Source organism: Lasiosphaeria miniovina (genome assembly GCF_030549165.1).
Source record: "Lasiosphaeria miniovina strain SMH2392-1A chromosome Unknown B0T26scaffold_4, whole genome shotgun sequence".
Taxonomy (NCBI): domain Eukaryota; kingdom Fungi; phylum Ascomycota; class Sordariomycetes; order Sordariales; family Lasiosphaeriaceae; genus Lasiosphaeria; species Lasiosphaeria miniovina.
This window is the reverse complement of record NW_026848223.1, coordinates 1,265,006-1,277,534: the sequence shown is the minus strand read 5'-3', so window position 1 is coordinate 1,277,534 and position 12,529 is coordinate 1,265,006. Positions and strand designations below refer to the sequence as shown.

At 53.2% G+C, this 12,529-nt stretch overlaps 4 protein-coding genes across 4 annotated transcripts; all 4 read right to left on the bottom strand.

Moving 5' to 3' along the window:
• Positions 1 to 4,199: 4,199 nt before the first annotated feature.
• B0T26DRAFT_281494 (uncharacterized protein) lies at positions 4,200 to 5,718 on the bottom strand. The gene has a single exon (XM_060434150.1). The coding sequence runs from the start codon at positions 5,327 to 5,329 to the stop codon at positions 4,388 to 4,390; it is 942 nt and encodes a 313-aa protein (XP_060295910.1). The 5' UTR covers positions 5,330 to 5,718; the 3' UTR covers positions 4,200 to 4,387.
• A 310-nt stretch (positions 5,719 to 6,028) lies between these two features.
• Positions 6,029 to 6,741, bottom strand: B0T26DRAFT_281468 (uncharacterized protein; the record flags this gene model as incomplete). The annotated part of the gene is made up of 1 exon (XM_060434149.1): positions 6,029 to 6,741. A coding segment is annotated over one exon (663 nt), but the record flags the coding sequence as incomplete, so codon positions are not given.
• Positions 6,742 to 8,269: 1,528 nt separating this feature from the next.
• On the bottom strand, positions 8,270 to 8,675 carry B0T26DRAFT_708551 (uncharacterized protein). Its single transcript, XM_060441902.1, has one exon. It carries the CDS (start codon positions 8,576 to 8,578, stop codon positions 8,276 to 8,278), a length of 303 nt encoding a protein of 100 aa, XP_060295908.1. The 5' UTR covers positions 8,579 to 8,675; the 3' UTR covers positions 8,270 to 8,275.
• Positions 8,676 to 9,328: 653 nt separating this feature from the next.
• Positions 9,329 to 11,266, bottom strand: B0T26DRAFT_281442 (uncharacterized protein). The gene has a single exon (XM_060434148.1). The coding sequence runs from the start codon at positions 11,122 to 11,124 to the stop codon at positions 9,427 to 9,429; it is 1,698 nt and encodes a 565-aa protein (XP_060295907.1). The 5' UTR covers positions 11,125 to 11,266; the 3' UTR covers positions 9,329 to 9,426.
• Positions 11,267 to 12,529: the final 1,263 nt, after the last annotated feature.

Sequence of the window (12,529 nt, the reverse complement as noted above, 5' to 3'; positions counted from 1 at the left end):
GCCAGTCGGAACTCATGGCTAGCGAGGTGGGCAAAGGCGAAGGCGAAGGCAAAGGCGACAACGGATGACGGACGGGTGATCTGAGCTGTGGACATGTCCTTCCTACCTGGGTGGAGGCGCGAAATGCAAGCAAGCATTTCACGCCTCCTAGAGCAGCCTACTGGCTGTTCCACTGGCTGTCAGGACTCGAAAGACGTTTAGGTAGAATATGCACCGCGGTTGCGGACAGCGCAACGCGCTAAAGTTGCGTTGCTGCGTCTGTCACTCTATTTTGGCGATACAGCGCCCATACAATGGAAGTGAGTCAAAAGACAGCGACTCAGCATAAGAGGTTGAGGTTGAAGCCCCACTCTTTGGCAGACGCTCTTGCCGTGGGTTGCGCGCGGCTCCCTGCCAGGGGTTGACAGGGGTCTGGAGACAACCATGGCCAGAGGCCCGGCGACATCGCAGCCCTTGCCTGGCCAATCGGCTCCATGATACAAGACTCTACTCCGAATCTCACACCAATCCAGGAGAGATCCAGTGGCTTGCGCCTTCCCGAGTGAAGGAGTCAGGAACAGATTAGGTAACGACTTCAACATTGATGGTGTCGATGAGTCCGAAGAGTGGAAATATTACTGTACCTATTGAAAAGAAGACAGAAACAGAAGCTACCAGCGGCAGAGTTAAGATTAGTTTGCGTCGGCGCCAGATAATTGACCGAATATTTGCATTGCGGCTGCTGGGCTGCGGCGAACAAGCAAGCTCTCGCAAAACCCCATCATGATTCTCATCGCATGAAAAAAGCGCCATCACAGCCTCCCTTCTCGACCCTCCGTCCCTACTGCTAACCCGCGAGAGTGGTGGAGCTGTGGAGCTGTGGAGGGTAGGAGGGAGGTGGGCGGGCTACCTGAAACAAGATCGGTCCAGCCACATCGAGCCACGCTACTGCAGGTACGTGTGTACGAAAGGCTCTCACACCTCCAGGTTGCTGCGCCCACAACCCAACACACCGTGTCCAATCGGTTTTGTCTAGATGCAGAGCTCTAAACAGCAACGTCATGGAGGGCGCTCGAGGCTCGAGCGAGGGATACTATCTATACGAAGTAATGTACACGTGAAGTTGGATTTGTTAGTCCTCGCTCCTCAGGCCTAGCTTTCCTAACCAGGAAGCTAAACCGCCTCATGCGCCTTTCGGCATGGATGGAACACGTAAAGTGTGCCTCGCGGCTCAGGCACCTGGGTCCCGAATGACACCAGGTCCCGGGTTTCGATGTGTGTACTCACTGTCGGTGCAGCTGGGCACATTATCTAATCCCACCCCAACGGCAACGTGATTGATTCTGTCAAGGCACAGCACTAAGGCACCTAGTGTAGACGATTGGCAGTCTTCGCTTGATCGAATGCGACTTTGCTGCCCAGGTAATTATTACAACAGCTCCATTCCTTATGTAAATTTCGTAGGAGTGCTAGACCTTCCTCAGGTTGAGGACGAGCCCGAGCACCTTTGGTCAAAGCCAGTGTCAACATTGTTAGTCAACGGCGCTTGAAGACGGTTGGGGGTTAGAAGTGAAAGCTAGAAGCGAGCGCGAATCGCAAAGAACAAAGCTGCCGGCGCTCGTCAAAAGATGCAAAAAGAAGCTTAGGGAAAATTGATTGGAAGCTACCGTCGTGTTTCGTTCTTGCTTGGGCGCGAGGCTGTTTCATGTTCAGCGACTCCTGGTTGATAGCCAGGGTCATCTGAGCTTTGACGCTGCAGCCAATGAGCCCACCTGGCCTGTGCGGTAGCTTTCTGGCCGCTTCTCACTCAGCACTGACGGGAGCTCTGCCTGCCCTCACTCAACCTCGAGTCAAAATCACACACACAAAAAGCCAAAGACATCCGAGCCAGCAGCTACTGCGTAAAGACAATTTCGCAAAAGCACGTCGCCACCGTCACTGCGACCGCTAGACAGGTGACAGGATGGACCTCGCGGCCTGTGCGCTCATTACGCTGCGTATCCATCCGTCTTTAGCATCCCAACTCAATTCCATCCCGGACTTCTCGTAGGTCGGCACTACTCTCTCAGAAGAGGCGAAATCCTGCTCTGTGGACTATGGAGCAGTGGGCAGGCAGTGCAGCTTCGGGCTGCACAGACAAGGTGGTGGGCTGTTGCTGGAATTAGCGTGCTATCAACTCAGACCACAATTATACTACTGTCACTGCTAGCGATTTAGCGCCTTGTTGCCGCCCATCCGACACAAGCGCTTTGTTCCAGACTCCAGACTCCAGACTCCAGCGCTGAGACCTGCCCACCCGTACTGCAATTTCCTCGGAGCCTGGCGGCCGGTCACGAGTCGGAAGATTCGATTTCGAAGATTCACCATCTCGCATCGGCGACGCGCCAGCCGGAAGGCCCGCCGCTTCTGAAATGATTCGTACATACTACCTACCCGCCAACGCCCTGGCTTGACAAGCTGAAGCCTGGCTGCTGCCATTTTTAGCACCGGCAGCCCTCTCGCCTTGTCTCGCCTCGCCTTGCCCTGTCTTCCACTGCATAGCATAGGCCGCCACAATGAACAAAATGTTCCGATGGGAACGGCAGCCGCGCGATTGCCCGGGGAAACCTGAAAGCCCACAAGTCAGGCGCTCAGCTCGCGGCTCTGATGAGCTCATCGCTTCTCAACAACCAACTGATGAGCCTCTGGGGTGAGCGCTGTTTCTTCCAGACACGCGGCGAACCGCCAAAGATCAGAGTGATCGACAGGCACAGCTCTTGACAAGAGCAACAAGCCGTTTCGACACCACCAACAAAGAAGCCCGGCTTTTCCAAAATGTCTCAGACCCTGGCGCTTCACATCTAACATCCCGCTGAATACGAGAAACAGGTGCAAGAACCACCTCTTGCAGCTGTTTGTTGCAGTGTGCACGCTAGGTACATACATGCTGTCGGTGACAGACGCATCGGCCTCCTTTTTTTGTCTCTGCCTCGTCTTTTGCAGCCGGCACCTCTTGGCCCTCCTCATCCCGGCGACGGTCGGATCCCGGCTCCGCATTGGGAACTCGTCCAGCCGTCAACGTAGGAGCCACCGCTATCTTGAGCAAGTCCCGCGTCGTCGCTTGTGTAGTGGAAAGCCCAGAACGGCCGTGGCTCCAAGGCCATGTTTCCAAGTCGAGACTAGCGGTGCAACCTCTTTAGAGAGAGGGCTTCTCCAAAACAACGTGCCCTGGTTCAGGAGGCTTTAGAGTTGTTTCGAGCCGATGCTACTCCGTACCTTACACCACATGTGCACCATACGCAGTACACCCCCCCCCCCCGCTCATGGTGACATTATCTGCATGCAAGCTTGATTTTTCTCTCTGCAACAGGTCACCAAGAGGCCATGGCTTTTGAGTTGCACCACGCTGAACTGCTCTCGAACCCCTTTTTGTCCCACGAAACCTCGTGCCCCGTCGCTCGAAACGGCGGCCCCAGAACTGGTCAACCTTGGGCAGCATCTTTATGCCGTCGGATCCTCTTCTCTCTTATTTATCGGGCGAAAACGCCAAGACGACAGAACTCAACTGTTTGTTAATGATCCTACTCGAGGCAGACAGTTCTTGTTTCCTTTTGGTTTGGGGTTATTGCTCTCTTGATGTTGACTGCTCAGAACTGGGAATCTGTCCAGGGCAATGGTTTCTGCCTGTGCTGATCAAGTAAACCCTTCTGACAAGACAGATAAGAGAGAAAATAAACAAATCACACATCCCCATCGTGCATAACACGAGATCATTCCCTGCGAGGCTATGTTTCACGAACGTTGCCGTTCCCGTATCAACAACACCGGCAACGCCACCATCAAGCCTAACCCTTCCTCCCAGCCTTCCTCATCAAGGCAGCCGGCCCAGATATTCTACACTACAGTCTGCCCAGTGTTTGCCACGCGCGCTGTGCCTGAAAGGCTGCCTAGTGGCTATCGTCGGGCCACTCTATTGCCTCGTGCATCGCGAGGTGCAATCCTCTTCCCAGCTAATTACGAGATGATGTCTGGTGTTCTATTTTTGCCTCCGTAAAGGATTCTTCCAATATTTGGCATTTTGAGTGATCATCTCTCGAGACTCGCACACTTTTCTTGCGAGAAGAATCTTGGGGCGACACTTTCGCGATAATCCAAGCTAGTTTCCGGAACTATTGAGCGGCACGGCGGCGCCGGCGCGGCGCGGCACGCTGGGGAAGCCAAGAGGCGGATGCGGCGAGACCATGCTATCAGTGGAGAGAGGCGGCAGAGAGACACGAGATTGGCATGGTTAGTGCGTGGCCCTGCTGCGCGCCGTAACTCCTAGAGGAGGTGGTGCGTGGTTCTTTTGTTGTTCTTCTCCGGAAGGAATTATTCAATCAATTGCCATTGTTTCCCGGCGAGCGAGTCCACGCCCCCGTCCCACACCTAGCTAGCCACGACGTACGTGCGTGCTTACTCCGTGAGGTGCGTATCCCCAGTCTCGACGGCGCGGCACGGTGGTGGGTCTTGTGTTTGTTGGCCGGCCGGGCCGGCTTTTTCCCTCATGTGGCCCCGTTTGAACTAGACTCGACGGAGTTGACCGTGTCAGACCTGCGGAGACTTGAGACTCGCGCGGGCAAGAAAAGAGCCCCAATCGGGCCGGCCGGTCGCCCAGCCGGCCGCCCAGCCGGTCTGCATCGTCCCAACGGAAATGCGAAAGCGCGGCTCGGCCTGTCGCGCTCGTGTGTGGCTCTCGTGGTTTAAATAGCGGCGAAGCCCAACATCTCTTGCTCCTTCTTACACCCTGCTGTCTCATATACAGGCACATCAAAACCAACCATAGCGCAAATAATACCCTGTCGCACAAGAGACAAATTGCCGCAGACAGCGTTCCGTGTATAGAAGAATAAAAAACAAGAGAATAAAAAAGAGCTACTACTACCACAATGGCAACACCGCAGACCCCCCCTGGCCAAATCTCGCCCACGGCAGCGGCGGCGGCGGCGGCGGCAGCGTCGCTAGACAGCATCTCGGCCGACATTGGCAGCCAGATCCTCGCGCAGCTGGAGACGATCGACGAGCGGCTGGGCGACCTGGAGACGGCGATTGAGGACCTGTCCATCATCGTCGAGGACCACTCGTTCACGACCGAGGACCGGCTGACGGCCATCAAGAAGCGCCTGGGCCATATTGAGCGCCAGGAGGAGCTCGTCATGGCAGAGATGCACATTGAGGAGACAGGCGACGACGCAAAGAAGCAGCTGCCGCAGACGCAGACGAAGAAGGGCAAGAAGGCGGCTGCTGCTGCTGCTGCTGTGGATAAGCCCGCTGAGAAGAGGCCGGATGCGACAAAGGAGGACCAGCAGCACGGCTCCCTCGAGGCCTTCATCATCGGCGACGACGAGGATGACGACAAGGCCCCCGCCGCCGAGGCGAAGCCCAAGAAGGACGCCCCGTGGTTGGGTTAGAGAGAGAAGAGCACTAAACTCTGCCTACCTACCTGCCTGCCTGTCTGCCTACTTGCCCTTGCCCCCTCTGTGTGTGATATGCATTCCCTAGACATGACATGGGATTTAGACAGATGGGGGATTAGAAAACGCTTCCCTCCCCCAGGCCGTTTGTTTTGATAGTGGCGAGAACGTAGAAAGAAACGAAATGTATTGTAACAACAGAACAGAACGAAGGTCATGCTCGCTGGATTTGTTCCCACCAGTGTTCGGTGTTTTTGATCGAGCGATGTTGTGAAATAGACGATTTGTGTTCCTATCATCTTGGACGTGTCTTTCTCGGACGCGGCTTTCCTTTCCCCGTGCATGCAAATATATGTTTATGGATGTTCGCTATCCCAACAACAGCAGCCTTTCCTCAGTCAGAAGAGTCTGGTAGACGGAGCGGTCGTACACATACACACGCACTCGGTGGGACTGGACCGGTCAGCACGCTAGCTGGTTGTCTTGGGCTCATGACGATCTCAGGTGGGGTTGAGGCTAGAAAGGGGGAGAGGGGAAAGGGGAAAGGGGAAAGGAGAAAGGGGGGAGAAAAAAGCTGTTTCTACTCTGCACTAGCTCCCCGCCTACGCACCGCTTCCACTCCGCCTGGCTACAACACGCAGCTCAACACCCCTACTAGGACTTAAGGTGATTAAAGTAGGAAATCCTCGGCATACTCCTCATACTCTTTCATAAAGTCCTCAATGCTAAACTTATTCCCCATCCCCATTTCCTCCAGTATAGCCTGCCCCGCATCCATGTACCCTGCCTTGAATGCATCGTACAGTTCACGGCTCTTCATATAGTGCGGAATAAAGAGTTGGTTGTCACCGGTGACCATGGCGCCCTTGAATGCTTGGTATACCACATCCTGGTCATCTGAGAAGTCCACCAAGCCACACTGACCGAAATCGAGGAGATAGAATCTAATGGCGCGATGCTGGAAATCAAGGCCTCCCTCAACCTCATGCTCAACAGCCGATGAGCCAAGGACGAATTCGACATCGTCACCGTTCACGCCCGCGCCCCAGTGCATGATAGCGAACGCTTTGCCCATCGCAGATGCGAGTCCTATGACTTCCAAACCCAACTCCTGCATCGGCTTCAGATACAGTGGGAAGTTGCGCAAGGAGAACCCCGCCCTCGTGAATACGCCATTGTCTCTGCCGAGATATGTTCGTGCAAGACAGTGCTTGTTCGGAGTGTCATTGAGGATGCTGTCTAGCAGAACGGAATCGGGGAGAGGGAAAGATTGGAAAAGGGAAAAGAACTGGGGGTTAAAATTTATTAGTAGGGGGAAAAAATTGAAGGAATATTTAATTAATCTTCCCTATCATCAAGGTTTGGCGTGTTCTTTCCAAGGCTATCGGCGGTAGGTGCGTCATCTCCAGTCTCAACGAACCTTCACCTCCCAACGGACTTCCCACACCGATATGGTCTAGTTTGCTGGCGAGATATTGGTAATAGTCAACACCATCAGATCATAGCCTTTCACCACTACGTCTGTCATTACCAGTGGATGCAAACCGATCCAACAGGTCGGTCCATCTAATTCTCCCCAAGTTTCAACATCGACAACAAAATCTACTTCAGTCACATTAATAACTGCAACTATCACAAGGACATCCTCAATTACAGTTACTGAGACGCGCACCGATCGCCCCCTCACAACCAAGCGATCCGCAACAGTCGCAACCTTGTTCATAACAACCGGGCGGACTGATATTTCCACCAAAGGCACCAATACGCTTATCCTATCTTATTACGTCCCAACTGTTTACACTAATACGATCACTAGTGCCAGCGTTTATTCCCGGTCTAAGACGACACAGGTCTGCATGTGGACCTCGATTAGAGATTTGTACATTCCGTGGCAGTGTAGATATTGTGAGAAAACCCCGATCTACCTTCCCTTGGCTTGTCTCATGCCGACAACAGGAGGCCCAGGTTCGGGACCGCTTCCTCTCTGTCCGTCTTGGGGGGGTGGCTGAATGATTTACTGGAATTACGTACAAGGTGTGCCTGTCTATTACGCCAATTCTCCTGCTCCGAGTTTGATGGTGCATGTATTTGGCCTGCTTGACTGGTTGGATTGACACCCGCCAGATCAGACAACTCCTTTAGAATGTATCTTAGTTGTAACAAGTACAGGATGCCGCAGGCCTTGTCTTGCTTGTTATACTCCAACCACAGCGGAAACCATCTTCCTCTCCCGGGTTTCTCTTTTATTGCCGTTCGGAAAAGAAGGCGAACAAATAAGAAGCAGGAAACTAGAAGGAAAAAAAAACTCATGTCGGTTTTTAGTGACTCTTGTTGATCCGAGCTACCTTATCTACGTCCATCTACGGTTGGTCCGCCATCCTAGCAATATCAAATATGTGTATGTATGTAGCTTGTGTCCAGACCGAAAATCAGGTAGAGAGAGAGAGAGAGAGAGAGAGAGAGAGAGAGAAAGGCTTGTAGCGGCCTTCCTTCTCTCGGTTATCTAGAATCTACCTAGGCAGGCAGGTTACGTTTTCCGTTGCTCACCCCAGGCCCTTCCTTTTCTTTTCTGCAAAAAATACACTTCTACCTGCACGTTCACTCTCTGCGCACTCGCGAACCACAATCAAACGACCTCGCGCTTCCTTCTCAGGACCTATGAGTTTAAACTCGGGACGATTAGCCCCCCCTTTCTCTCAAAAAAGGGGAAAAGTGAGTGTACTGCGGTTGAAACCTACCCTGTCGTGCTGTCTCCCTCTCGGGTCTACCTTAGGACTTACTATTACGGGTCTACCTTAAGGAGAACTTTAATATCTACTTAAATAGCTTAATTATAAGAGTACAGAGAAATAAATGGCGCACTGCTTCTAGTTGTGGGCCTTATAACCACTGTGGTTTTTGCCTAATGGGTTGTCGTATATCTGCGTCTGTTGTGTAGCACTGCTAAGCAAGAAGTCGGGGCTTAGATTTGAGTCGAAATGGATGTGAAGATGTGATGCTTTGGGGAATATCTCGGCTATGGCAAAGAACCGGGTTTTCTCGATCGTTTTGCGGTTTGAAACGAAGTGGTCTCCGTCGGTCCTCGTATCGACGTGGTACAACAACGACATCGCGCACGAGGGCCGGCGGCTCGTGCTCACGGCCGTCGGCGTACCGTGTACCAACGTCATGGGCCCCGTGTCCAAGGGGGACTTCCCGCGCAGCCGCCTCGGCGAGAAGCAGCGCGGAAAGATTCTAGCGGGCTGGGTCAGCCGCAAGATGAAAACCATGGCCCAGTTCGCCATCAAGGACATGGACGCGTTGCTAGGACCGCCCGGAACCATCGGACTGAGCGAGCCAACCAGCAGCATCTTGGGAGTGCCCGACGCGGCCGGCGACCACCGCATCAACATGGGCAGCTTCCGCAGCTCGAGCGGCGGCCCGGTCCCCGGCGGCAGGAGCCCCGTAACGTAGAATTGTGTCGAGGTACATACATGCTATCTAGGATAAATAGACAATGGACAGATAGACTTGGTTACGATGGGGGTCCGTACAAAGTACAAAGAAAAATAAGAAAACACATCTTCCACTAGAAGATCCACGACGTGATATCAGTAGCTATCTGGAATCGGCACTACCGATGGACATATACGGCCGAGCATCCCCCCCAGCAGGGCTAGTGAGAACAGCAGATCACGAGAGGCACCTGGTGAGCAGCAGATCCGGATAGATCGATTGCCAACGTGGGCGTTGTATTTTTCGGGGGGGGTAGATTGTCACGTGATGGGACAGCCCGAGGTTACCAATTAGTAGAAGATACATCAATCTACATTCAATCCACATGGAGTTGCGAGAGAATGGGCGAGAGACTTGTTACACCCCAGCCCAATCTCCGCCGTCATGTTAAATAACTCGTGCCAAATAGACCATCCGCCCGAATTTTCAGAAACAAGATATCGTACAGTACATCTACTCTCCTTTAGATGGAGACTAGGGTGTGGAAAGAAAGGGGGACCAAGAAGCCGTGTTCCTCCCGACATTAGAACCAGACGCTGCCGTCGGTCGAGTACGAAGACGACGAGGCCTTCGAGTCGGCCCTGCTCTGGCTCCCGCCGTACTCGCTCTCGCTGTCGTTGTTTAACGCGACCAGGAGCGGAGAGTTGGCGTCGTCGTCGGCAGCGGGGGTCGTCTCGTCCGGCCAGCCCGACTCTATACGGGAAATTTTCTGCGCAAGCAAGTAAGCCTCTTCGTACTTTTTCTTCCACAGGCTGTCGTCGCGTTGCTCCTCTTCGAATAAACCGAGGTAACGATCGGGGATGCGCCGCGGCCGGCCGGTAGTGGAGTAAAGGTCGATAACATCATTACCATCATCCTCCTCCTCCTCCTCCTCTTCTTCTTCTTCTTCTTCTTCTTCTTCTTCTTCTTCTTCTTCTTCTTCTTCTTCTTCTTCTTCTTCCTCCTCCTCGTCTGACGAGAATTCAGAGTCGCTGACGAGGTCTGGAGGCATGCTCTCAGCAAGTTTCTCTTGCGGATCGTCATTATAGTAATCGAGTATATCACCAAGTTCTTCCTCGTCTTCATTCACCGCAGTGACATGTTCAACATGCTCGGGCGCACATTCTAGTACAGCGACATCGGCGTCGACACCGAACCCTGGGTAAAGAGATCCTCCGCCACTGGGTCCAGAAACGAGGGTCGACTGACTCCAATGTGACAGAAGGATACTCGATTCTCGTCTTTTCGTTGGGTCAGCGACGCGGTCAGGCAACAAGTCGGTAATATCACGCTCGATCCTATCGAGGTCCGGTATAAGAGCTGTCTCACCAATTGCCGACGTTCCGTGAAGCGTCCCAAAATGCTTCTTTATCGATGGGGAGAGGCCGGCACGGAAGAAGAGGTCATAAACATCGCCTGGCCCTTCATCAACGTTAGCTTCATGAACTGCAGCGAACTGGCCGTAGGGATTGGTGATGTCAACGCCTATGGTACCAATGTCGGCCATAGGAGCCGTCTTACCAACTCTCGTGCTCTCCCTGGTTGGGGTGTAGTCTTTGCTCGTCCACGAAGTGAACTCGGCCTCGTCCACGGCTTCTCCGCACAGAGCCTCGAGGGTCTCGAGATGGGCATTCGGCTTATCCTCACTGGTCGAATTCGAGACTCGCCGAGCCGCGCTGGGGGGGATGTCTAGAACTTCCGCAATCCCTCGAATCTGCACTGACGCGCGGCTGGATCTTCGGTCCGCTGATATAGTAGACTCGGATCCAGAGCTCGCCCACTTGATAGTCCTCACTCTAGCGTTCTGCGCCCTAAGCAGCCTCGTCTCCATAGTATCCGAGTCGAAATATGTTAGCCGGTCGACGAGGGCAGTGAGCTCGAAGCGGATGTCTGTCGGGTCTTCTGGAATAGACCTGCCGAATATCACGTCGGCCGGAACCTCATGAGCAGAGACGGGCTCTAGTAGTTCCATTGTGTTCTTGTAAGCCCAATAGTTTTTGATGGCAGTCAGATTTCGAGTGTTGTAGCCCTTGAAGACGGCGCGACAACCCGCGCAAAATCCCATGACAGCCTCTCCTGTCTTGGTCGAATTCTTGGCGCATATCTTGGAAGGCCGTGTGCTAAACCACGAGAGCAAGGGGGATTTGCCACCGCTCTCGGCAGCGTTGCGGGCCTCGCACTTGGTCTTTTCTACTCGGTCGTGGGTACACACGGTGTAAACAAACCGAGTAGTGTGGCACATTTCGCCTCTCCTCTTGGGCGGGGACCTTGCACGCAAGGTCCCCGGTACACAGTAGACTTGAGGCGGAAAAGAAGAACAGGAAACAGAAAAGAAAGCGACCCTGCCTACAGGGCAGCAACAGCCGATGACGGCTAGATGTGGCGGGGTCGAGAGTGTGTTGGTGTGTTTTTGTTGTGGGAGCGATTGCTGCAAACAGGCAGGTTTAGGTGGGCGGTCAAAACTCGTTGACGCCGCCGGCTTGAAATGAGCAACTCGAGACAATGCGCGGAAAATAAAGACACGAAATGGGCAGGAAACAACACAAAGGCATTGTCCGCCGTCCTTGTTTGCGCAAATGGTGGCCGGCCCTTTGGACGGCGGTCGAGGGCAAACGAGTCGGGGTCAAACAAAGCGAAGATGTCAGAGAAGGAGAGGCGAGGAGATTGAGAATCTCGGAAAGACACATGTCCGGCCAAAAACAACCCCGCGCAGTACCGAGGCGGGGAGGGTCACAAGAAGCAAAATCGGCCAGAAGCCGAAGCATTTCGTTTGTTTCCATCCCATGGCCAGAGGTAAGAGGCACGAGGCAGGAACAGAAACAGGAGCATGAACAAGACAACTTGGTCCCAAGACGAGCGAGGCAAAAATGCGGCACCAAAAAGTTTGTCTACCGTGCCACGACTTCAAAAGCAATCAAAACACTGCTGATCCTCGTGGCAGGCGGTCAGGTTGTCACGATATCAGATCACAGATTGCATTTGGTGGTTGAGGTTTCGAGAAAATGGTCAAAGTCGTGTCGTCTAGTTCAACGAACAAGGTGGGGGTGATCTGATTGATCCACTTGACATGAAAGAGCTGCTGAATAAACCTGTTCTGTAATTTACATTCTTCCGTATTCTGTAATAGTCTTCAGGCTTCCTTCAGTGCCAGCTTGGAATGTATTTCCGCCAATATTTCCATTCTGGTACACACCCCGCCATTACGTTACGCTTGGCGCATCCGTAATCATGGGTAATCCAGCGTCAGCAGCTTCAGTAAGCAGGCTGATTGGCCAATCGCCGCTGAAAGAGGTACGGTGATTTTTAAGCACCAATTATTCCGTACTCGAGCTGCGAAGGCTCCTTGGATACATTTGGCATACTCACCCAAGAATTGGGTTATCAGCGTGAAATACCCGCGCGCGAGCTCCTTCTCGTCAGATCTAGATGCTAGATACAAAAAAAAAACACTCCTCTGCTCATTGCTATAAATGGGGCGCTTTGTGACTACTCTGTCGATTTTCGTTGTCCCAATTTCCATCATCTCCTACAACTCGTCTGCGATCAAGTCTTTACTCAAGAGTAGTCCTCTCTCAGTGTATACCACGTCTCACCTGTCAGAATCTCAGCTCCAAGCTATCCATACTTCAACCAGCGAGCAACCCATG

Bases quoted from the DNA above. Each gene is read 5' to 3' on its own strand.
- B0T26DRAFT_281494 (XM_060434150.1), bottom strand. From the start codon at position 5,329: ATGATGAAGGCCTCGAGGGAGCCGTGCTGCTGGTCCTCCTTTGTCGCA.
- B0T26DRAFT_281442 (XM_060434148.1), bottom strand. From the start codon at position 11,124: ATGTGCCACACTACTCGGTTTGTTTACACCGTGTGTACCCACGACCGA.
- B0T26DRAFT_708551 (XM_060441902.1), bottom strand. From the start codon at position 8,578: ATGACGTTGGTACACGGTACGCCGACGGCCGTGAGCACGAGCCGCCGG.